This window comes from Harpegnathos saltator, unplaced genomic scaffold (genome assembly GCF_003227715.2).
Source record: "Harpegnathos saltator strain DR-91 unplaced genomic scaffold, Hsal_v8.6 scaffold49, whole genome shotgun sequence".
Lineage (NCBI taxonomy): Eukaryota > Metazoa > Arthropoda > Insecta > Hymenoptera > Formicidae > Harpegnathos > Harpegnathos saltator.
The window spans coordinates 634,816-658,485 of NW_020230304.1; the positions used below are offsets into that span (position 1 = coordinate 634,816).

At 51.6% G+C, this 23,670-nt stretch overlaps 1 protein-coding gene across 10 annotated transcripts in view; it reads right to left on the bottom strand.

Moving 5' to 3' along the window:
* Nucleotides 1-946: 946 nt before the first annotated feature.
* The window catches only part of LOC105180520 (uncharacterized), a 43,848-nt gene continuing 21,124 nt past the window's right edge, over nt 947-23,670 (bottom strand). For 5 of the 10 annotated variants that reach the window (XM_019840199.2, XM_011136612.3, XM_025302384.1 and 2 more), the window contains 11 exons: nt 12,255-12,436; nt 11,833-11,920; nt 11,646-11,758; nt 11,025-11,151; nt 9,205-10,084; nt 8,744-8,844; nt 8,222-8,354; nt 7,821-7,898; nt 7,050-7,200; nt 2,297-3,289; nt 947-1,922 (listed from right to left, as the gene is read on the bottom strand). In XM_019840199.2, the coding sequence (XP_019695758.1) occupies nt 1,620-1,922; nt 2,297-3,289; nt 7,050-7,200; nt 7,821-7,898; nt 8,222-8,354; nt 8,744-8,844; nt 9,205-10,084; nt 11,025-11,151; nt 11,646-11,758; nt 11,833-11,920; nt 12,255-12,436 (3,149 nt within the window). In that variant the 3' untranslated portion in view covers nt 947-1,619. The other 5 variants (XM_011136615.3, XM_011136616.2, XM_011136618.2 and 2 more) reach the window with 5 other exon arrangements.

Genomic DNA, 23,670 nt, shown 5'->3' on the forward strand with positions numbered 1-23,670 from the left:
TCGATTGAGATCTAAAATAAGATTTCCGCAAAATGTCCTATGTGAGAACTTAATTACTTCATACAATATTTCATTTGAGATCTCTCACTTGAGATATCATATAAAAAAATAAATAATGATATTTCAATCGATACGTTACACGAAGAATAGATAAGCTTATCTATTTTTCTCAATTCAAATATTACTTATTTTTTTCATATGACGTCTTAATTGAAGTATCAAATGAAATAATTGAGATCTCATACAGGAAATTTTTCGGAAATCTCATTTTACATCTCAGTAGAAATTTTTCAATAGGAAAGGCCTCTATAGACGCTCGCAGCAACCATCCTGATTCGTAACGTCAAAAGCGAGAAAAATACATGCTGCGGAGCACGTCGTAATAAAGAAATATATCGAAAAAATGACAATCGACTATAAGCGCGCCTGTGAAATGCCTGTGCAAACACTTTCCTCCTACTGCAACAATCAATAACATAGCGTAAAACCAACGTGACCGAATCACGAGAAAGGATAGGCTGAAAAAAAGTGAGTCGCACGTCTCGTTGATTTTACGATAACTTATCGACTGCTATCGAGCGAAAGCGAAGTGTTTGCCGAAGTGTTTTACAAGTGCGCTCGTTTGTGATTGCAAGTGCCACTTTTCCGACACGTTTGTTTATTTCAACGTGGGAATTTTGCAGAAATCTGGAGCGTGGATTTTCTCGCTTCACGAAAAATCGTGGCGGCCGCGGAGAGTCTGCCGAGGAGGCTTAAGAATTTTTTTCAAACAACAAGTCTCGCCTCTTTTTCGCGGCATAATTCAAAGCAGGAAGGGCGATCTCATCTCGACCTCGGGACTCTTTCTTTGGCTATCAACTTCTCGCGACGCCGTTTGGCACGAATTTAATCACACTTGCGTAAACACGCTTGCGTCTCGCGCTGTTATCACGCGCGGCGGATCTTATCTATTTAGTACGCGCTGTGCGCGACAGCAAATCACGAGTAAATATGCGACACTCGGCCGTGGGACATTCTCCCGGCAGCGTTAGACGTCCTCTCGGTGTCCTTGCAACTCGCAGTGACGCAATTCGCGATTGGATGTCGCGCGAGGCCGTGTATTTGCACATCGTTTGGAAATACAAGTCTTACGTAAATAATTGTGTCAAACATGCTAGAGATACGATACGGGTATTTATAAGACACATCCTGCCGCTCCCTTTCTCCTCTCTCGGAAACGCAGCTTTTTCGATCTTGATCTGACGTCGTCGTGTCACGTCGTTACCGTATTTCCTGCCCCCTTTTTTTTTACGCTTTAGCTCCATGCATTTCAATAATCGTTTGGCTCACAGACACTGCGACAATTACGATATATTTACAATTACCCTACATATACAATTCCCTCCCTCCTGCGATACTATCCATCTGGAGAATTTGAAGGCGAGTCGACTCGCGCGCTCGAGTTTCTCTCGTCTTATGCGTCTCGTTCGGAATAACTTCTCTCCGGTATGTACAAAATCAACCTCGCTTCAAACGTCGCAGCTTTACCGAGCGTAAAGCCGCGTCTTGAACTTGCATATTTCTACCCGTCTCTCTCGCGCATACGGCAGAATTATCGGGTAGACGCGCGCGCGCGCGATTCAATTTCTCTTTTGCATCTGCTCCCAAAATATAATGTTCGACTTGAGCTTGCCGGGCGAGATCACGGCGATGTCGCTGTCCTCGCGTTTCGATCGCACGACCTCCGTGCGATTCGCCGGTCGATCCTCGACCAAGGAGCGGCTGACGGGCTGCGAGGTGACCCTGCTGGGCATTTGGCGCAGGCCTTCCCGGAACTCCTTCGACAGCGACCTGGCTGTCAGACTGTGCATCTGCTTGGGCGTTTCGACTATCTGCACCTCGGGGGTGAAGGACCTGTCCTTGACGTCGTCTTGCTTTGTCACCTACGAAGCGAAAATGCTTTTTTTTCTGGCTTTAATGGTAACTCACGGTAATTGTCACTGCGCAGAAATGCACGTACGCGCAGCGAATCCGAAAAGATCTTCGAAACTTGGTAACGAAGAGAGATAGAGTGATGAAGAGAGCAATGACGAGAAATTCTTTTCCGAAATACGGGGAAACGGCAGCGATAACGAATCTAAAAGTCCACTTCTCGTCTACTCTGTCCGTTAATGGGCAACAAACGATCCTTGAAAAATAATTTCCGTCGATAACTTTCGTGCGCGACTCTTTCCAGCCGTCTGTCTCTCTTCATCTACCCGACGTCTCGTTCCATGTCGAACCGAAAGATAAAAGAGACGTTTTTCCCGCTAATTACCAAAATTTTGCTGGCCTTCGCAGACACCGGCTCGGCCGGCGCGGGAGGTTGTCGGCCGCCGAAGGCTTCGGCGAGCCTCTTCACGGACGGCATCGGCAGCTCCTCCTCGGCTCCCCGCAGCTGCTCCTTATCGTCGACGTAGATATCCTCGAAGGACCTGTCCAAGTCAGACGGAGCCTCGTCGTAGCCGTTGAGCTCGTCGTTCTCGTCCACGTCGCGCCCGTCCAGCGCAGTCTCGTCCGGCTCGTCGCTGACGCGGTTCAGCGAGTTCTTCGCCGCCAGCTTGTCCCCCGCGTCCTTGTCGCCGTCGTTCATGCGCACCGGGTTCGCGTAATAGTACGCGTCGTCGGTTACGTTCGGCATCGACTTGGCCGATACGAGCGAGCCGACCTTCCTCGCGTCCTCGTGCGCGTCGTCCTCGTGCAGCTGGTTCAGCTCCCCCGAGCTCTTCGTCAGGTCGCCGCGCTCGTCCGCGGGGAACTCCTTGTAGCCGGCGCGACGCTTCTCGCGGTCGATCACGCACCTCGTCAGGTTCGACTTCTCGTTGTCCGCCGGCTGCCGCTGGTCCAGCTGGTTGTTGGAGCGAGCGCGACGCAGGCCGTCCTGATAGCCGAAGGATCTCAGGTCCAGCCTGTTGACCACTCGCTGTTGCTGCGGTCGCGCGCTCTTCCGCACCTCCGAGAAGAACTCGTTCTCGAAGCCGTACGCCTTCAGATCGATCCTGCGGACCTGCCGCTTCCTCTCGTCCTGCCGTTCCGTCTCGAGCGAGTTGAGCTCCTGCTTGTTCAGCTTCGCGTTGATCTCGTTCTTGCTGTTCTTCCGCTGATCCTCCAGGATGTCGTCCGCCCGCCGCTCCCCCCCGTCGACGGGGCCGCGATTGTTCGTCTCGAGGCTCATTATCTCGGCGTTGTTCCTCCGCCACGTGGACGTCGCCCTCGGGTCCTCCTTGTCCTCCCGCGGCGCACTGTCGCTCTCCGCGGACGTGACTTCACCCTGAAACACACCAAAGACCGGCTGGCGTTAACTGCTTCGCGCGAATGATCGATTTCGTCGGGGAACATCCGCGTGTTGAATTTCTGTTCCTTTTCCTGCTGTTTGATCGCCCTTCTTGCCAAAAGATCGACACACCTTTGCTTCTTTCTCCCCTCCGTTGCAGCACGGAGAAGTCGAGGAGTCGGGGAAACATATATTTCTACTCTACTAAATTTCTTCGCTCGGCCTTCTCTCTAACGAGAATCTTGCGTGATCTCGCATTCATCTGCGATGCAAGCGCGTCGATTATTTATGTAAGCCGATCACCTTGCAGCGAATCAATCACTGCAAATTGTCAGGACGAGAATTCGCTCGTCGCTGCCACTCGCTTTCTCTCCTGCGCCTCGCTTCTTCCTCCGTCGGCGGACTGTCCTGTACGATCGTCATCGTTATGCCTGATATTTAACAGGAGGCTTTCTTTTCACGCGTTAATAAGAGACGACTGGCGCGACCCGCGCGATGTCGTTTACGTCTCAGGACGAGATTAGCGGCAATTACGAGCACGCATCGCGTCGCGGCTTGGCATCTTCTCGCAACGGGCTTCCCGAACTTTTCTCGGCGTCAAATAGAAGCGAGGAGAGAGAAGCGTTTCGTTATTCTGCATTCGTTGAAATTCTCAGTCATCTCCCGATCTTACGCGAGTAAACCAATCGCTCGAATAAGCGTTCATGCGTTAGTGAGCATCGAGAGCGCCGCGCGGGGAAGCTTCCTATCTTTGGCGTTACAAATGTAGATTAGTAATGTTAGTAGCGCTGTTAACACACTGAGTGACACCACTGTAATAATGTTAATAGCGCACCCCTTTAGTGATTATTATTTCCCGCGGCGAGAAATATCACGACCGCGCAGCCCGCGAGAGATCTCAGCCTCTACAAACGCTTCAAACACACACACACACACACACATAGAAACTCGGTTGTTAGTCAGCACACTTTGTTAGGCCACGCATGTAAATATGGCGGTACTTACCAATTCTAAAAAAGTCTCTCTCTTTCGCAGCTCGTACGCACGCTTTCGACTAGCGGAAGTAGCTCGCGCGAGTAGATAGAGTCGGAAATTATCAGACTACGCCTCGTGATATTTTTTTCGCTTTCACGCGGAAACGAGAGAGACGGTCGCGAAGTCGACGAGAAACGTCCGTTGAGAATCAAGTTTGCGATTAGTGCGCGTGTTACGGTGTTAACACTTGGTGAGAAGATCGGTTCTCCTCCCTTTCTCCCCCTTAGCCTCGCACGTGTCCTCTGAGATTCAGGTTTGAGGTGTCAATTTGGAAAGTTTAAGCGTTTATACAGGCGTATCTCTCTCTTTCTTTCTTTCTATCTCTCTCTCTCTCTCTCTCTCTCTCTCTCTCTCTCTCTCTCTCTCTCTCTCCAACCGTGCGTTTGAAGTCTATCTGAACCGCCACCCGATGTAGTCACATGCGTTCGAAGAGTAAGATCACTCCTCGTCTCGTCAAGTGGATTAGTTAGATCAGATCAAGCTGTTTGAACTTGTGCAGAGGGTCGTATATCGCACGTACGATGTTCTGTGCTGAAATCGTAAACCGTCGAGAGTGACACGAGGCTGCTGGAGAACGCGCGCAGAAAGTCGAGAAACCGAAAAAAAAAAGATGTATCCCGCGACATTTTCCCGCGAAACGCTCTTCTTCTCTAACGACAAGTCGATCTTCTTGCATTCATCTGCAATGCAAGCATCGATGATTTATTATATTAGCCCGATATTGAACTCGCGTCGGATCGGATCGACCGCGACCCGGAATTCAGTCGGAACTGAAATTCTTCTGTATCGTGTGACTTCATTAACAGCTCCCAAGAAACTGAATAGCCTTCGGACGGACGGGGTGGTGGCCGTGGAAATCTAGTCTAGAATCAGCGGGAGAATCAGCGTTACTGCGACGTGCAATCTCATGTGCTCTGCACCCGTATTTATTTGCCACTTGCGACTGTTATAAATATAACATCCCTTAACTGTTAATATATCGCGCTCACTCGCACACTCACGCAAATTCACGCATCGCGTCATGGCACTGGTATTCGCATTTCCCAGGTATACGCCTACAGGTCGCGTGTCGAAGAACACACGTGTAGACGTGTGTCAACGCGCGTGTGACAATCATTAAATTATTGTTATCAACAGACCCCCGCAACCGTCCGATTAATTCGACCAGCCCGGCAACCCCTTGCCGGGACACGCAGATAATTCTACAAGCGCTCTCCGAGTTTGTGGCGTTCAGAACGAGGCAACTAACTAGGTTTCTCGCTGGTCGCTTCCTTCGCGAACTCCTCGCTTCACCCCGAGTGACGCGCGACAGAGTTATCCCTCGAGCTTATCTGCCGATTCAACCCCGCAAGGACCTCCTTGCGGACGCAGCTCGAAGCGCAGCCGATGAGAGGCCCGATGGCAGAACCTTGACCTTCGTGGGATTCATCAAAAATAAATTCTCGCTGGACCAGCGGCTGCGTCCCGAGCTGCGTCCAAGAGACCAGGTGTTTTGAAACGCGCTGTACACCCTGGGATCTCCTCATCGTCGTCACCATATCGTGACGTCGCTCAAGCTCCTCACGTCCGACTTGTCGCGTCGCCTCTTGCTATCCTTCCTGCGCTCTCGCGCTCGCCGAGCGCCCTTCGAATCCTCCTCCGAGCTCTTCTCGTTGGTACCGGTCACCGACTTCTCGTCGACACCCTCCTCGGAGACGTCTCGACGCCTCCGAGCTCGAGCTCTCCTGGCCCGCGACGTCGCGACGTTGTTGTCGCCGAAGGCGCCCGCCTTCCTCCCCTTCGACACATCCTTGAGGAACTTGTCCATTATCACGTGGACGGCCGGCGAGGGTGAGCTTGCGTTCATCCTGCGAGTCGAGTTCCCGCGTCTCACTCCGCAGACGTTCCTGTCGCGCCCGGAGACCTCGTCGTCCACGACGTCGTCCTGCTCGTCTTGCCAGTCGCTCTCGCCGAGAGCGGAGCTCGTGGAGTGCTCGAAGCTCGGGAGTCCTTCGAAACTCGAGGAATCCAGCAGCTCGTCTTCGTCGGCCGATCCTTCCGTGCGAATTCGGTCTGCGGAGTCGTGGCTCCTCCCGACGGCGGTCTTCGACGGAATCGCCGGCCGCGGTCGCACCCTCCTGCCGGCGAGCCTCCTGCTCCTCTTGATCCCGCCGAAAGTCTGGAACTTGAACTTCATGAATTCCAGCCCGCAATCCGGCTGTGCGGCTCGCTCTGGATCCGCCGAGGCCGGTTCGTCGTCGAGGTCGTCCAGCTCCTCGACGTCCAGCTCCTTCGCCGGCCACGTCCTGATCCCGCCGAAGGTGTGGTACTTGTGGCCGATGGTCCAGAACCTCCTGCCGTCCACGTAGGAGACCCCGTCGTCGTTCTCCAGCCGGTACAGCCGTCGCCAACGATCCCTCTCGGAGGGTGCGAGGTCCGAGTCCCGCGAGCCGATCGAGCACATGCCGGAGTCGCGGTCGCCCGGCGAGCCTTCGCGGCTGTCGTCGCGCTCGTTGTACCGCGGCGTCACCGGCTCCTCGACGTCGAGCCACAGTCGCCGTACATCCTGCCGCTCGGCTTCCCCCGCCGCCGGGTTTGAGCGCTCGGGCGACCGCGCGGCTTCCGGCAGGTGCAGGAGGGGGTTGATCGCGAAGTGCGAGCTGGCGCGGAAGTCGCGGCAGCGTCGCCGAGGAAGGCTGCCGTGCAGCGAAGCCGCCTCGAATCGCTCGAGCTCGTGACTCACCTGTCGTTCGCGCTGCTCATCGCCGGCGCAGCTCGACCGCTGGGACAGCGAGCTGCTCGGTCTGCTCGACGAGGACATCGCCGACCTCGCCCGCTCCGGCCGCTCGCCCTTGGCTGTCTTCGACTGGTTGATGTAGTAGTCCCTGCCGAACCTGCGGGCGCTCGACCGAGCAGCAATTCGGACTCGTGAGAACTCGTCGCGACCATCACCGCGGCTGGACCTCGCCCAGCCGGGAACGCGCAAAGCGAGAGAGAAGTCTTATGCGTGGAGGAGTCGCGGAGTTGCTTTTGCCAAACCTTTATACTAGCTGAGAGACCTAGCTTCTGCTTCATACTACTTGACGTGTGTTATCAAAGTCATCCTGCTGAGCAACCTTCGAAAGGTCTTAATCGTCGTTTATTGTTTGTTAAAAACAATTGTGACTTTGATAACAGGTGTCGAGATCAAGATCGTAGAGATGAGATAAAAATTTACCTTGTTTTTTACGACTTGCAGAAAGGAGTTACAGAATCGGGATCGTTAAGTTTGCGCGAACGTTTTCGTGTTTTATTTTTATGGTTTCTTTATCTCTCGTCGCTTTTCGCGTTTCCGCTCCTCGGGAAAGTTACAGCGCTAGCCTGCGTTCGCACCGGATTCCCACCGGCGGCGATACGCAGTCTCGCTCTCGTCCAGCAAATGACACATTCGTTCGCTTTGCGCGATTTCACCGACGTCGCTCGCGGCGCGACAGTCGAGTGACTGCATTTCAAGCAGATGGAGAAGTGAAATTACCGTTTGATGTCCGGTGAATCAGGCGTCATCAGCGCGTCCAGGTCCACTGCGTTCAGCTCCTTTATCTCGTATTGAACTCTAGATAACAAAGTGGTCACCTTTATACGGCGGAAGCTGGAGGCTAAGAATGTAAGGAAGTCCGTTTGGTAATTTCAGTTTCGCATCAGCGTGCACTGTACGACGGGTTTAAGTCAATCGATTGCTTACAAATGTCTGAAACGTGTTTAAAACTTTTGTTTTAAACAAAAAGTTTAAAATACGCCAACCCCCCTGTTTTTCCTTCTTTCGTTATTCTAATCGATCGAGTGCAAGTTTATTTCGTTTCTACTGGGGAATCTTTTGCAATTTACTCACAATAATAATAATGATAATAGAGGGCTAGCGACTTTGACGTTTCTTACCCGGAGACATCCGCGGATTTGCGCGAATACCGCCTCTCCCAGGAGCGCTTCCGGATGCTCTCCTCGCTGTAGGGGTTGTTCTCGATCGGCGGCGCGTTCTCCCATTTCTTGTGTTCGCGTTCCGCTATCGTGCCTGCCGGGTACATTCATCATCGTTAAGTGTCCTCGCGGAGGGATTTTCTCAGGAATCGCTTCGCTTCCCTCGTAAGCGTATAAACCATGAAACGGAACTATTTTTCGTCTTATGACGCAATCTGAGTAGAGATCCCAAGCTTCCCTCGAGATAGACTCCGCGTTTTAAATTTTATCTGCGTATTATTCGCAACGCAAAGCATCATTCGCAATTCCCCGCGAGATTTATGTTCGACGTTAATCAATCCTGGTCTGTCCGGTTCCACGTCAAAGAGGCAACAGATTGGCGCAATGAGTTTTTTGTCTACTTACAAAGTCCGAAGCACTTACGCGATTATGCGCACGCAGTTTACCATATTTATTTGATACACGCGTTATAAGCCTATATACCTGGGCGCGGTGGGGCGCTTAATCGATCCTTCTCAGCGGCCGTGTCAACGTGACCCTTGCTCGTTGCATAAGTTAATTGGACTCTGGCTTCCGAGCGCTCGCTGTATAAAACAGAAGAATAAATTACGAAAGATGTACACGTGCCGGCGAAATGATAGGCAAAATCGCACGCTTGGATTCAAGGTTCAAGGTGGCTCGAGACAATCGAAGAGCGACTACACGCGATACCGGAACAACAAAACATCAGTTTCATCTTACATATTATCTTCTCTTATATTCGTCTCGAGCGGAGCTTCATCTGTCGCTAAAACTGTCGCGAGTCGAGAAAGCGTACACGAAGAACTGCAAGAGCGAGGGTCGAAATCGAAGTTCGGGGATTTTGGAGTACTCGAAGCCAAACCGAGCTCAATCAAGTTGTCTTAGTTGTGCAAGGATCGATCGCAAAGTGACGGTCCTACTACCTCTTTTCTTCCTCGACCGGGCTGTCCTCCAATTTTCCGGGCTGCTCGGCCGCGAATTGTCCCGTTTCGACGGCAGGCTCGCTCTCTCCGGCGCACAAGTCGACCTTCGTCAGGCTGTCCAAGTGCCTCTGAATCGCTGTGTCGTAGTGCTCGGTGTACTCGCTCTCTCGTTGCTCTTCGCCTTCGTCGGCGACGTTTCCCCGGTCGATCCTTTCGCTCGATTTTTCAGCCGGCACTTTTGCGTCCTTTTGCGCGGGACTTTCCAGCGCGGTCGCAATTGTCCTTTCGCCGCGCTCGACCGTGTCCTTGGGCTGCCTCTCTTTGGCCATACTCTCTTCCCCTTTCGTCCCCGTAATCGGCAGCGGGGAACTTTCACCCGGCTCACCCTTCTTATCATCCTCGTCCTCGGCTACTTTCTCTACCGCGATCTCCTCGATTTTCCTTCTCGTTTGACAGGCTTGGTCAACCTCGTCTTCGCCCAGCCGCGTCGTATCGTTTGGCACTTGCTGATTGCTTTCGCACTCGGAGGTCCTGGGGCTCCTCGGCACCACGTTGTTGATCGCCTCCATCACCTCTTTCTCGATCTCCTCGTCGGACCTGGTGGACGAGCATTCGGACAGGTCGGACGTGTCCTCGGCGTCCCTGTCGCCGATCAGAGCCTTGTAGCACGTGTTGGAGCTCGGCACCAACATGGCGACCGCGTCCGGCTGCGACCGAGCGCTCCTTTTCTTCTGGAACAGCCAGTTGTCCTGCCAGGACTCGATGGGCGAGACCAGATCCATCGTGTGGTCCGTGACGCGATATTTCGTGGTCATTCCCGAGCTCTCGTTGCGACCCGAGCCCGACGACGACGACGACGGCGACGGCAATTCTCGCGGGGCTGTTTCACGCAGACATACCGTGATTGAGAAACGGGTCGCACACTTTGCGTGTTATGTTAGGAAAACGTCGAGGAAAGGAACCTCCGCAAAAAGGTTCGATTTTTTGCCTCTTTTTCGATCCTCGATTTTGGAATCGAATTTTATGCCAAAAGATACTTCATGATGAGACATTAATTACAGAAAAGTTTTACGTTGAGCATACGATTAGTTTCAAAGATGTAGAGGGTCAAAGTGGTCACTACTTACTAAGAAAGTCTGACACTAATAACGCTTTGTCGCACGAATTTTTGCAAAATTCGATATCTATGGGTTTTTTTGGGTTGCTGATTACGAATCTGATGTCAGATTTTAAAAATTCAAAATGGCAGGTGCAACATGGCGGACACATATAGTGAAACAATCATTTACTTTTATTGGAACTGTTATGTTGTGGCTTTTTTGGCTAGCTGATTGCGAATTTTCTATTAGGTTTTCGAAAGTAAATTTTTCCACGACAATTTTTGAGTGGATAAAAATTTTTTTTTGTTTTTTCATAAAAAAAATATCAAATTCAAATTGATACGTTACATGACGCATAAAGGATAACGTGATAGTTTTATTTGTTATATTTAGAAGCTTTTTCATTGCAGTTTCCGTGACTCTTTATAATTGCATATCATTATATCCAATAATATAAAAGTTGAATGTAAAAATTCAGTTCTCAAGTTATCGGTTTTAAAGTGTACCACAACATAACAGTTCTACGTAATAAAAGTAAATAATTGTTTCACTATTTGTGTCCGCTCTATATCTCTGAAACTAATCGTATGCTCAATGTAAAACTTTTTCGCGATTAATGTTTTATCATGAGCTATCATTTCGCATAAAATTTAATTTAAAAATCGGGGACTGAAAAACGGGCACTTTTTGCGGAGGCGGAGGTTCTTCGCGATCACTCACGGTCAACGATGTCTATGCCGAACTCCGGGAACGGCACGCGCCGGGTGCATCCGTACTCCAAGGCGTCGTTGTCGATGGCTTCGTTGTCCGACGTGATCGTAGTCACCTCCTCTATTCGCTCTTCCATCTGCAACGGGATTTCATTTCCCCGTCGGGCTTACTCGCGAAAACTCGCTCTCTAAATTTCATCGAGTGAAATCTCGCTCGAGGAGCGGAGCGCGCGACAGCCCTGAGGAGTCCCTCGAAATTCGAAGAACTTGTCATTCTCATAGAGCAAACTCCTCCATTTTTGGAGTCGTCCAGTAGATGTTTCTCCGAGATCGAACCCGATAATCTGTACGAGGGACGGATTTTCGCTCTGGTCGACTGAGACGCTCGCTCGTGCGCGAACCTTCCGGATGATTCGGATTTACTTCACGCTGCGAGAAACTTGAAAAGATATTTGCGGAATTTACGAATTTACGAGGCGAATTTCAGGGAGTTTCTTCTAATTTCGCGTCTCGATTTTATAAATACCCGACACGTCGGTGAAGTGACGCGCGAGCGCGAAGTCAAGGCGGCTCCTCTTCCTCTTCTCCTAGAAAATTAATCCAGGAGCGAGACTTCCACTCAGATACATACCGTGAAGGACATCGGTTGCCGATGATCTCCATTCTGCCTGATCGGCGCGCCACGATCGCCGTTACATTCGCCGTAGCTCGCCACGTCCTCCTCAATGCCGCGCTCGCCGTCGGCTGGAAAAAGAAACGCCGTCTATGTTGTGTCGCGTTTAGCGTACTCGGTAACAGGTTAAGCAAATTCTACGCACGGGAAGCGTGTTTCGTCTTGGACGGGTCCACGATGTGCAGGACGTTGCTGTTGCCGTCCACTCGTTCTCGCTGCAACCTCTCGATCACCTGAAACGCGTATTAGATTCGTCTCTTCGGACAGAATTTCCCCATAATAGTTGCATTAATATTTCCCCACAAGTAAGAGCGAGTGCAAAAGAGTTCTGACAGATCCTGCGATAAAAAAATGTATGTGTGTGTGTGTGTGTGTGTGTGTGCGCGCGAACGAAGTATAATAATTTTATTATAAACGGTTCATTCACTCTGCCAAGTAAACGCCATTATTTTTTATAATTTTGAAGTCGCCATAAAAATGGAAATCAGTCATCTTTAAAAAATTCGTGCGTTCAATTAACGGAAAGAGCGACTGTTTGACGTTTCCGAAGCTCACTCGAGAGACAACCTTATTGAGTATCGCGGTAGCGAGGAGGTCCTCGTAGCTGTGATCCGCGACAGCTCGTCCTTCTCGCGGCTGCTCGCTGTCCGCTTCCAAGTCTGGTAACTTGCGGGCTTCCTCGACAGCACGTTCGACGATCTCCCGGAGTGCCGCGTGAGCCATCGCTGGCGAGTCCGTGGACTGCTTGCCTGCGACATTAAACAGCGGGAGCTATCAGTAGACAATGCCCGCGACAACGTCGGGGCGCATCAGGACACGCATGGACAGGAATGAGAATCGCGGGGAAGGATCTTACGGCGAAAGTCGCCGTGGAATTTTGCGAGGAAGGAATATAGACATTTCGCCCTGATCCGTCCGTTCGGAAGGATACGCGCTATTTGTACCTCGGAAACTCGGGAAAATCAAAGTCGCTTCACCATGCTTAGCGCGGCTGATTGATGACTGAGAAAGGACATGAAACTGCAAAAATTACTGTCTCCGCCGTGCTGCAACAAGTGAGTGACACGCGAGCTCGAGGGAACGTTAAGGCTGCAAAGCTGCAAAGAATTCGCTCTTGGCAGGACGAAGTCTACTGTACTCGGTCTATTCCCGTGACGGACCGACGACGCGACGTGCTGAGAATCCCGAGAATTTCTCGGAGCGAAAAACGCTCGATCCGACATGCCGTCCTTGCCTTGAGATCGCTCCGCTCGCCTACGTTTCCGCGACCGCGACGTGTCGGCCGATGGAAGACCGAGCGATCGAAGGCGGTGCGAGCGGACAAAGCGACGTCCGACGCGCCGAGTCCTCCATGTCAGGAGTGCACGACTACGGCTACGTTGCCCTGCCGCGGCATCCTAGACGACACACGTTCCTCAGGAGAATCCCGCACCCCCTAGGACACGCCGCACAGGAGCACACGCGAACTCGGCCTCCCCGAAGCGAGCGAGCGCGCGCGCGCGCGCGCTCGAGGAAGAGAAAGAGGCTCGCACTCCGTGGCGTTCTCCTCGAGTTCTCTCATCGATCCGCGATCGACGCGGTTCCCGCGGGGAGCTTCGAGACCGACTGTCGCCGCGGCGGCTTGGACGTGGAGCGAGCGTGCCCGTTCGCGCAAAACTCCACGAACGGCTGGCGAGCGCTCGCGCGAGCCGTGTTCTAACCGCCGGTATAGAAGCGAAGCGAGCCGCGACATCGGCGAGGCCGCACTTTCCTCGACATCCTGCCGCCGCGAGATCCGCCGCTTCTCCGTGCCGGCAATTTCTCCGCCGAGCCGCGACCTTGCCGGCGATGCATGCTCGTCCTTACGCGGCACGGCCACTCCTCGCCGACGGCTCTCGCGCAACTTTGTCTCTCTTTTCTCTTTCTCTCCCTCCTCCTCCGCCCTCCCTCCCCCCCCTCTCTCTCTCTCTCTCTCTCTCTCTGCTGTCGAACGTGCAGCTCGCCAGTCGCGGATCGCGGCCGCCAGGTGAAATTGGCCGACCTCCTGAACTCTTTCCGCGGGAAACTCGACGCGCGCGCTTCGCCAGCCGCGTGAAATCCCCGTGGAAACTCTCCGACTTGCGGAATCTCGCAGATCACTGTTTGATCATCGATGGAGAGAAAGAGAGAGAGAGAGAGAGAGAGAGAGAGAGAGACCTTGCCGAGAGAGCTGCGATGTCGCCGGCGAATGCCAACGAGTCGCGTGCCGCGAGCGTAAACTTCTCTCTCTCTCTCTCTCTCTCTCTCTCTCTCTCTCTCTCTCTCTCTCTCTCTCTCTCTCTCTCGTTCGTATATGCATAATCGATCTGCGACGCGCTCGCGTATCTTTCTACCTCCTTGAGCGCAGCCGAGCGCAGCCTTGATCTCGCGGCAGAAGGTGAAGGCCGGCTACAGATATTTTCCTCGCCGCGCCGCCTCGGACACGTAGGAGAGATTTCGCGGCTCCTCGCCGAGCGCGCAGCCGCCCTTCTCGACATCCGTCTACGCCGCCGCCAGCGGCGGCCTTCGGTCTGTCCTTTTACGCGTGACGCCACGAGAATCATCACCGCGCATAATTGATATGCACGATAATCCAGTCTCTCCCTCTCTCTCTCTCTCTCTCTCTCTGTTCATCGAGCGCGCACGCGGGGGGATTTTCACTGGAAGCTGGCGTTCGATCGATCGTCTCGGGGGCCTCTTCGACTTACGCGCTGCGAATCGCTCGCGTCCGCCTCAGAAAGCTGCGCTTTCAGCCGGAACAAAGTAAAGTAGTAAGAGCAAAAGAGTATTTGTTTGTACGTTTTTTCGAGCCGACGTGCTCTCGCGTTCTGTCAACTTTTGCTCGCGACTGTCTCGCGTCCCAGCTCGCGCGAGCGAGATGGTACTGAGAGGCGGCTGAGCGGCGGCTCAGAGTGTAAACATACGACCGGGCGCAAAGAGGTAATAGTAAGTGCTGAGTTCTGAGAGAATCTGGACGAGCCTCGTTCGTGTCGCGGTAATTTCCATTTCGCCCAATCACCCAGCCGAGCCAGCGAACGAGAGTGAAGCTGGGCTGAAGGGTGACGGGTTTTCGCGCGAACAAAGAGAGCCCGAGTGATATCGAAGCGAAAAAATCCGCGACTCGGCTCGGGCTTGCTTGACGCAACGAATTACGGCAAATTGGCGCCAGTCACACGCGCGTGTCGAATTTTCCCGGTGTTCGCGGCTTCGCAACGTCCGCCAATTATCGCGCCGTCGCCGCGCGAGACAATGGCTCGTAAAAGAATGTGCTTTACTTATCCCCGGCGAGATAGCGATCTCCACTCGCGCGGCGAGTAAGATCCGCGGTAACGAGCTGTTACTTTACGTGAGAAATCCGTCGTCGTTCGACGCGAATCCGATCCGCGCGGCAGATCGCGCTGACGCGATAAATGCGCGCGAACGTGAAGGAGTGCCGCTCCCTCCCTCCCTCCCTCCCTCCCTCCCTCCGGCCCCTCCCCCTTCGCGCGGAATTCAGCGGTTCATTCAGAACCGCCGCCGCCGCCGCCGCCGCCGTCGCCACCTTAATATAGCGGGCGAACTCGTCGCGCAAAAGTCCACGTAACGGAAGTCGTAAAACCGTTGCGCACAGACATTTCCTCTTTTTCGTCCGCCTCCGATCGAGCGACGCCACAAACGCTCGGTCGCGCTCCCCGGAGATCCCCGAGAAGAGGTTACTGGACCAGTTCCGCGCGGAGAAGGAACGGCGAGATCTCTCTCGAACGGCGCGCGACCGCGCGGACGCGCTTTCTTTCTCGCGCGCGATAAATGCACGCGCGAAACGCTCGCAGCTGCCTCTCGTTCGCGACACGCGAGTTCGCCGACGACGATCGAACCTGCCGAACGGGGCGACCGGGTAAAAAGCCGCGCGGGATTAACACGTTCGCTACCGCGGTTTACCCGGGGATCGCCGCTCGCGGTGCCGCTCTCATGTCGCGTGCGGCGAGCTTCGCTCGCGTGTGTGTGTACTCTTGATTCGTACCTATATTTATATATTCTCCAATTTTTATATAAATATAGTACGATAAATGTAGCATGATAGAGTGTAAAAAACACTTTTAACTTCAATTTTAATTTTAATTGAAAACACATTTTCATAATCGTTATATATTATACGAAGTGTCCGGGATCTTTCGGCAAAGAAGCGTTGTGAAGATTGGTCAGACCGAACTGAGAGGAAAAGTCAAGTACCGTTTTGCAAAAATCGTAATAGTTATTAAGTTATTAATGATTGATCAATATACTCATATCTGTCGTTAGACACAATAGCCGTCATGTAATTGTAGATTAGGTCATTCTGAAGAAAAAAGTCCTTTACCATTTTGCAAATAAGTACGCAAATTTTCAAGTTATCAACTTTTAATCATCAATAACGTAATCATTATTGCGATTTTTGCAAAATGGTGCTTGACTCTTCTTCTCAGTTTCATCTGGTTAATCTTCACAATTTTTCGTCTCCAAAAGATCCCGGACATCCTGTATAAATATAATAATAAAATATTTCTTTAATTATGATTAAAACATTTTTTTCAATTATATATATATATATATATATATTTATAATTAGTGTATTTTTCTACACGCTTATCTCGACGTAAGGAGAAAAATGCTCGTGGTCGCGTCGCGATGACGACGTGTCAAGCAGAACCGAGAATCTGGAGTTACGATTGAGCGAGTCTCAAAGTGAGAGATCGGTGCCTAGTAACGAACGGGTTGAAATGATGGGCGAGGAGGATATATTTACCATTTTTTCTTGCGAACAGAACGTAGACGAAATAGGCGACGAGCAGACCACCGATCAACGTCAACATCTCTTCGGTCAGTTGCAGTTGCATCGACCGCACCTTTTCACATCGTATCGCCGGTTAACGCGGTTACTCCGTCCTTCCTACTCTCGCTCTCTCTCTCTCTCTCTCTCTTATTTTTCGTTTTCTCGGTCAGCAGGCTGCGCACAAACTCAAACGCGAGGCGCTCGTTACTCCTCGCGACGGTCGCGATAACAGTCGATGATTAATTGCACTTCTCCCTAACGCGTTTCTCCGAAACGGAACCGGGCTGAAATCATAGAGACAGAAGTGTGTTGGAGCGCGTCGCGTCGCGGAATGTCGATTACCGTCCATCATTCGATCCAATGGGAGCTGTCACGTAAACGCGCCGCGTGCGACGATGACGAGTCATTCGACGCGTCAAACACACGCTACGCGCCGAGACAATACTCGCCGGAATAAATACGGGGCAAAGGTCAATCGCGGGTATCGAGGATTCCGTACAATAGATTATACATGTATAGACTCTCAGGACCTGTGCAGGCAAATATACAGGGTGTACCTGAAGAACTCTAGCAACCAACTCACGGATTCTCTGTTGGAGAATAAGTGAAAGTTCGCCAGTGACGAAGAGAGGATTCAATTGTAGAATAAAAATGATTAAACAATTATCAAGTACACACGTTTTTTCGTTCCCAGTATCCGGACGCTCTTCGACACATAAGAATTATAATCGCAGTCGCAACGCTCTTGAGACACGTTGCTGTCGCGCGGTTACGCAATTTACTGAGGCCGCGGCTGCCGATTATTGCCGAATAAATGAGAGAAAAGAAATAGCGAAAATCAGCGAAGCGGACCGAAACTAACGGGAGACTTAAGCAGCAAGCTGCGACAAAGACTTGCCCAACAGTAGCAGCTACAAAAGTGTTTGGCGATCCACGTTTGAACTCTGCTTCTGTCTAAAACACGGTGCATCGACTGCCGACACGCCTCAGCAACGAGACGAAATATATATTGGGTGAGTGCAAAAGTTCTGAGTGAGTGAGTGAGTCTCTCTGCAAGACGCCAAATAAAAAAATATAATATAAACCAAAAGTACAGTGGCAAGCAATAACGATTACTCGGTGAAGCGAGTATATCGTTGGCGATAAGATTGTTCAATTCATTTTTTCACCACATTTTTCCACCCGTCGTCCACCTTTGCACTCACCTAATACGCGAGAACTTCTCGACAGTAGATAATTCCTCGAAATTAATTAACCAAGAGTTTTCAGTTCTTTCCACTAGACTGCGATTTGCCTGTGAAAAATCGACTGCGACAAAAATATGAACTTGTTGATATTAACTGAAAAATGTGTCAAGAACGTTGCGACCGCAATTTTTGTACACTTTTAAGAAGGTTCAGATGTTACAGAGAGAGAGAGAGAGAGAGAGAGAGAGACATGCGTGTGTGTTCGACTCGCTTGATAATTCGTCTTGATTGCAATTGAATTCTCGCTTCATCACCGGCACGACCTTTCGCTTGTTTTTCACTGTATATTTGATCGACGATTCCGCGCGACACGTGAGCGAGTGAATGTCGTGTGAGATGACGTCCGTCTTTTTTTGTCCCCTCGCTTTTTTCGTTTTCCCATGAATCCTGATTTACACAGCCGCCTCAGCGGCGTCGACGCGCGGACTTTGAGCATTTCCTCGAGAGTGCTCGAGGCGCGTTCGCGGAGCGCCTCCTTCGAACGATCGAGTGCCGATTGATACGAGCGTACGCAGGACTCGTTCGCAGGACTCGTTCGCAGGACGGTCTCAGCATGTTTCTGACACATTTCGAGTCGACACGTCCGACGTCCATTGAGAGAACCTATCTTGCGAGGGTTATTCGGGAGCACGAGTAGGAATGCAACGATAAATCGATAATATCGAAATATCGATATGAATTTTACTGATATTTCGTATTTTTCAGTTACGGCTCTGGGGGCCTATTACGGTTCTACGACCGGGATGAAAATGACAAAAGTGAGCGAATTCACTGGAATATACGTATATTATGTGATTGGTCGATGTCTAGTAAATTCGCTCATTTTTGTCATTTTCACCTGCAATCGTTGAACCGTAATAGATCTCCTGCGCCATGTATGCGGTGATCTCCGGCAAACGACTGCGGTTTATTATATATTTTCTAATAAAAATATGACAATAAATTATATGAAGATAAAAATTTTTAAAAGACCTTTTTAAATTTTTCGTGTATACCCTTTATACGCATACCCCTATATGTATACATTTTTTTAATATAAATATCGATATTTTGAGAAATCGTTGCCTCCCTAAGCACGAGTACTGATCGGAATTACGAGGAATATCTCGCGGTGGGGAGAAACGCTCGATCTGGCTTCCGGATTGGTGCCACGTGCTTCGCTCATCGTCTATTTTCGTTGTGTCTCGCGAACATCTCAGTTCGCCTCTTCCGAAAGAGGGACTGGAAAGCTCAAGTCGCGAGTCCCTGAAGAAGCGAGCTCGAATGTTGACGAGACGTCGCAGGTAAATGCGAACCCAGAGAAAGGTAGAGCCTGAAACTCGGCTTTCAAGTCGAGCTCCAGTCCCCGAAGGAGCGAAACAAGAAGTTGAGACATTCACGAGGACGTCGGAAGCAAATCCGCCAAACGATCGCGCCGGAACCGCCTTTCACCGTCGGCAACGTCGTACGTCGCGTACGTCGCCCGCGGCTGCACAGTCTAAAATGAAGAGGCATTGAGAAGCAAATGAGCGAAACAACAAACTCTCCCGTTGGAGTCTCTCCCGTCGGTCGTATTCCGAAATGCGCAGCACGAGACGCGAATTTCTCGGAGGAAACGCGTTCGGGAGGTCCCGCTAACGAGTGTACGTTCCGTTAGCGGTCGCGCCGCGGCCACGAAGAAGCGCGTGACGTCGCTGTGTTTCCCCAACAAGCCCACCGGCCAAACAGCGCCAAACATGAGATGAGAGCCAGCGAAGCTTCGATCGCGGCCGCGAGCGGATATAATTAATATCGGCGCTTACGTATCTTCGAACGAAGAGAATCACCTTGGCGGCGGCGCGGAAGAGACTCTCGCTCTCGGGCGTCCAAGACGCTCGCGATGTTTCCACGCAGGTGGTATATATCTCGTTTGCTCAGTTGCATCGCGCAATTGATAAAAGAGCACGCGGCGATAAGGAGAATAACGCAACAAGGCCGTCCTCTTTCGCCGCTTCTCCTCTTTTTCGCGCGTCGCGAGCGCGACCGCGATTCGTCGCGCGTTCTCGCGCGAAATTTCTCGATCGATCGGTGCATCGGCCGGATCTCTCTCTCTCTCTCTCTCCGGCGAGGAGCGACGACGAGGAGAAAATGCGAGTACTCGCTGTCGCCCGCGGGGACCCGGGCGAAAACCCGGTCGCGGGCTCGCGCAGGAACGGTTCCTGCGACGCTCGCCGCTCGGCCGATTTGCCTCTCGGTTTGCGGCAAGCGACTTTCCGCCGTGGAACCGCGCCGACGATCGACGCGACCGATTTCCGAGCGGAACGGTCGAAATATCTTGTTTTTTTCTTTTTTTTTTTTTTTTTTTTCTTTTGCAGAAATACCTTGCGCGGGAATGTTTATTCGTGGCGTCTCGGTGGCGCTTCCACGTCCATCGAATGAATCCTCATGTGGCTACTCGAGTAATTTTTCTTACAAGTTACCGCCGCGATCGCTCGTTTCCCCCCCGCTCGCCCCCCCGTTACTTCTGCCGCGCCGATTAGAACGCTCGAACCGTTCGTTTCCGGCCTCGCGCTAACGGAGATATCGCGCTGCTTGATCGTGGACGTTTCCGCCCGGTCCTTTTACTCGCTCGCACGATTCTTTTTTCTTCCACAAGCATCGTTCGCGTCGATCGCGCGAGAACGAGATTACGTGTCCTAACGATCGCGTGTATCAGCCGCCGTGTGAGACGGGATTCAAAGCGCCGCGCGCCGGTGAACGTCCAAGACGCGCGCGCCAAGGCCTGCGGAATCGATTTCTCGAACGTGAGAAGAGCCGCGCGCGCTCTCTTCCTGCCCGGCGATGCCGATATCGCTTTATCGCGTCGAAGGCCGTGACAAGCGGCGATTTTCTCTAACTCGACGCGTTTTCCCCGGATTTCCGTCGATCGCGGCTCGACCGCTTCGCCAAATGTCGAGCGCGCGCGCGGTCGTCGCGGCGGAAACGCGCGCGCCACCGATTTCTCTTTCCCAACTCGGAAGAAATGACACGATGAGAGGAGAGCCCCTCAGGTAAGAAGGACAGACACTTCTGCCTCGAGCCGTCGCGCGCGACGAAAGTCACCGTGAACGGGGTCTGTCGAGAGAGAAGATATACGCGTTAATGGCACATGTAAATGCGATTTACGTTCCCGCCGACTCAGAGACACGCACACGCGAGGCTCGCGATTTCCCAAGGAAAAGCGCGAAAAAGAATGCTCGCGCGCGCGCGCGCGCGCTCGCGGGAGCGCGCGAGCAGAGCCGACTTGAATTTCCCACAATGAGCCGGAGGTGTCCTCCTCTTGATTCATCCGCTTCCCACACAGCACACGTTTCGCGCGCTTTCGTCAATCGGAACACCCGTCTCCGCGCCGCGCCGCGCCGCGCCGAGCGTAAGGACGAGCGCGCGCGTCCGCGAGCCTCGCTACGACGACACCGCCGCGGACCGGAGATCTCCGAGATCTCCGCGCCGTTCCCATCTCTCACCTTCTCCAGCTTGCTTATCGCGGAGCTAAGCGCGTTTTTCGCGTAACTCGCCCTGCCGAGCCGCGCGCGCGCGCGAGAGAGATCTCACTCGCGCGCTCCTACCGTTCGCTCGCGACTGAGCTTCGCCGGGAATGCGACACGCACGTATCACCGCCGTCGCCGTCGTTGTCGTCCTCGTCCACCTGTACACCGTGTGTACGACCTATGGCTTCCTCATAGTGGGGAGCCGGCCGCTTTTGCGAGAGAACGCGCGTCTATCGCGGAATCACGCGTCGGGTCGCCGGCAACGGCAACGGCAACGGCAACGGCGCCGGCAGCGGTGGCGGCGAGCGAGAGCGCCGCCGATGCTCCCTCCGTTCGAATCCCGCCGAATCAATGCCGGAGAGAGACCGCGTCGAATTGTTTCTTCGTATTGTCGTCTCAGTCTCAGCCAGCCTGCCAGGCTGCGCAGGCACATACACCTGACACACACGCGTGTGCCGCGTGTTTCGCGCCTGAGGCTTCTCTTCGCCCGAGACGTCTTCGGTTCTACTTTACGCGCTTAGCCTTAGCAACGGCCTTTAGCGACGGTGATCGTTTGACTCTCTTTGATTTTACAATAGTCACCTGTGTGATACGTATGATAACCTGAAATATCTTGACACAAATCTGAAATATTTTGACTTTTATCATTTTATACTAGAATATCTTTCTTAGCTATAAGTATACATATATATATATATATATATATATATATATATATATGTACATGTATTTTTTTTACTGCAGGGGATTACTTGGCCAGAATTTTTCTTACTTTTATTATTTTTATACTACATGGTATCTTTTTTCTAGTACAAATATATCTGCATATTTTTTTTTACCGGAGGGAATTGTTTAACCCTTTCCAATTTTCTAATGGTCATCAGTTTTATAATATACATGACATAAATTTGAAATATGTTTACTCTTGTTATTTTGTACTATATAGTATCTTTTTTTTTTTTAATATAAATGTATCTATATATATTTTTCTTTGCCGGAGGGGATTATTTTTTACCCTTTCCGATTTTCTAGTTAAATATAAATATATATATATGTACACTTGTTAATATAATGTTAAGATTTTAAAATAAAATATACATGATATTTGTAGTAGATAACCCAAGGTACTTGCAGTGTTACTCGAGTCCGACGGAGAAACAAGCCCGATGTGCTTTCTGAAGAGTTCCCCGAACGCGTATCGCGAAATATTTGCATCGCGCTCCATCGGGCGTAATCTTTGTAAATATTGCGCGTCCGCAGATTGTTGTTCCTTGGAACAATGATAAACGCCACTCACTTTCTCTCTCTCTCTCTCTCTCTCTCTCTCTCTCTCTCTCTCTCTCTGTGACTCGCTCACTCGCGTATCGCCCCGAGACCGCGAAGCCACACGACTCGTCTCGCAAAAGAATCGGAGCGACGCGCGACGTGCCGCGCGCGACGGTGCGTTTGCGTTTCGCCACTTTTCCGTCTCGTCCGGGCACCGCTCGCGCGGTCCGGTCGTGTGAGCGAAAAGCAAAAGTCGCTCGGATTACGATCGAGGACCGCTCCCCTTGGAGCTGGTCGCGGGTGCGACAGGATTTTAAGACGAATTCCGCGCGGCCAGCGACCGGCACGATTAATCGCTCGTGACTGCGAAATGTCACTTCGATTCGCGGAAGACTCGCGGAACCCGTTGCTCGTGTTGCGTATTACGTATCGGGCGAGCGGCAAAGTTCCGCTGGCTTTCTCAACGGATTCGACTAGTCCAGTTTTATTCACAAACATGCAGACGTATAGCGTATCGAGAAATGAAACTCCCGTTTACGGGAGGCCTCTCTCTCCCTGCGCTTTGCTCTTCAGGTAGTCGAGAGTGCTCGAGAGAGTGAGCTTTTACGGGTAAATTACGGTAAATAGTCACGTTGAGTAAAAAGCGCTTGGTCAAAGTAGGTCAACCTTTTCAGAGTTGTAAACGTCTCTCGATTTTGGTGACGCAAAATGACCTGATGACGTGCGGTGGAGAAGCAGATCGAGAAATTTTTGTAAATCCGAAAGGGTCGAACCTTCGACCTGCTGCGTCTATCAGGGCATTTTTTCCTCAGGTCTACGAGTTCCATCTACTCTCTTTTTTTTTTTTTTTTTTTTAATATCCTGTATATCCTCCTGAGTATATAACAATAAAGATCGGTCTCGGCCTCGTCCCTCGTTGTTCATCGAAAAGCTCCAACGGACGAGATCGTAAGTCGGACTTTTCGTCATCGCTCTTGTCGAACGTCTTCTCGAAACGAAGACATATTTGTCCCCTCGTGACAAAAGGAAAATTACTCCCGTAATAATAACAATAACGGTAACAATTCCTCGGCCGACGAGTCGACTGTCTCTCAGCGAGGTCGCCGAGACGACGTTGCTTTTGTTATTGTCGCAGCTAGCGCTCGACGCTGAATGGAGGCTGCAAACGCTTTTTCATTCAGCCAATTACACGCGCCTGC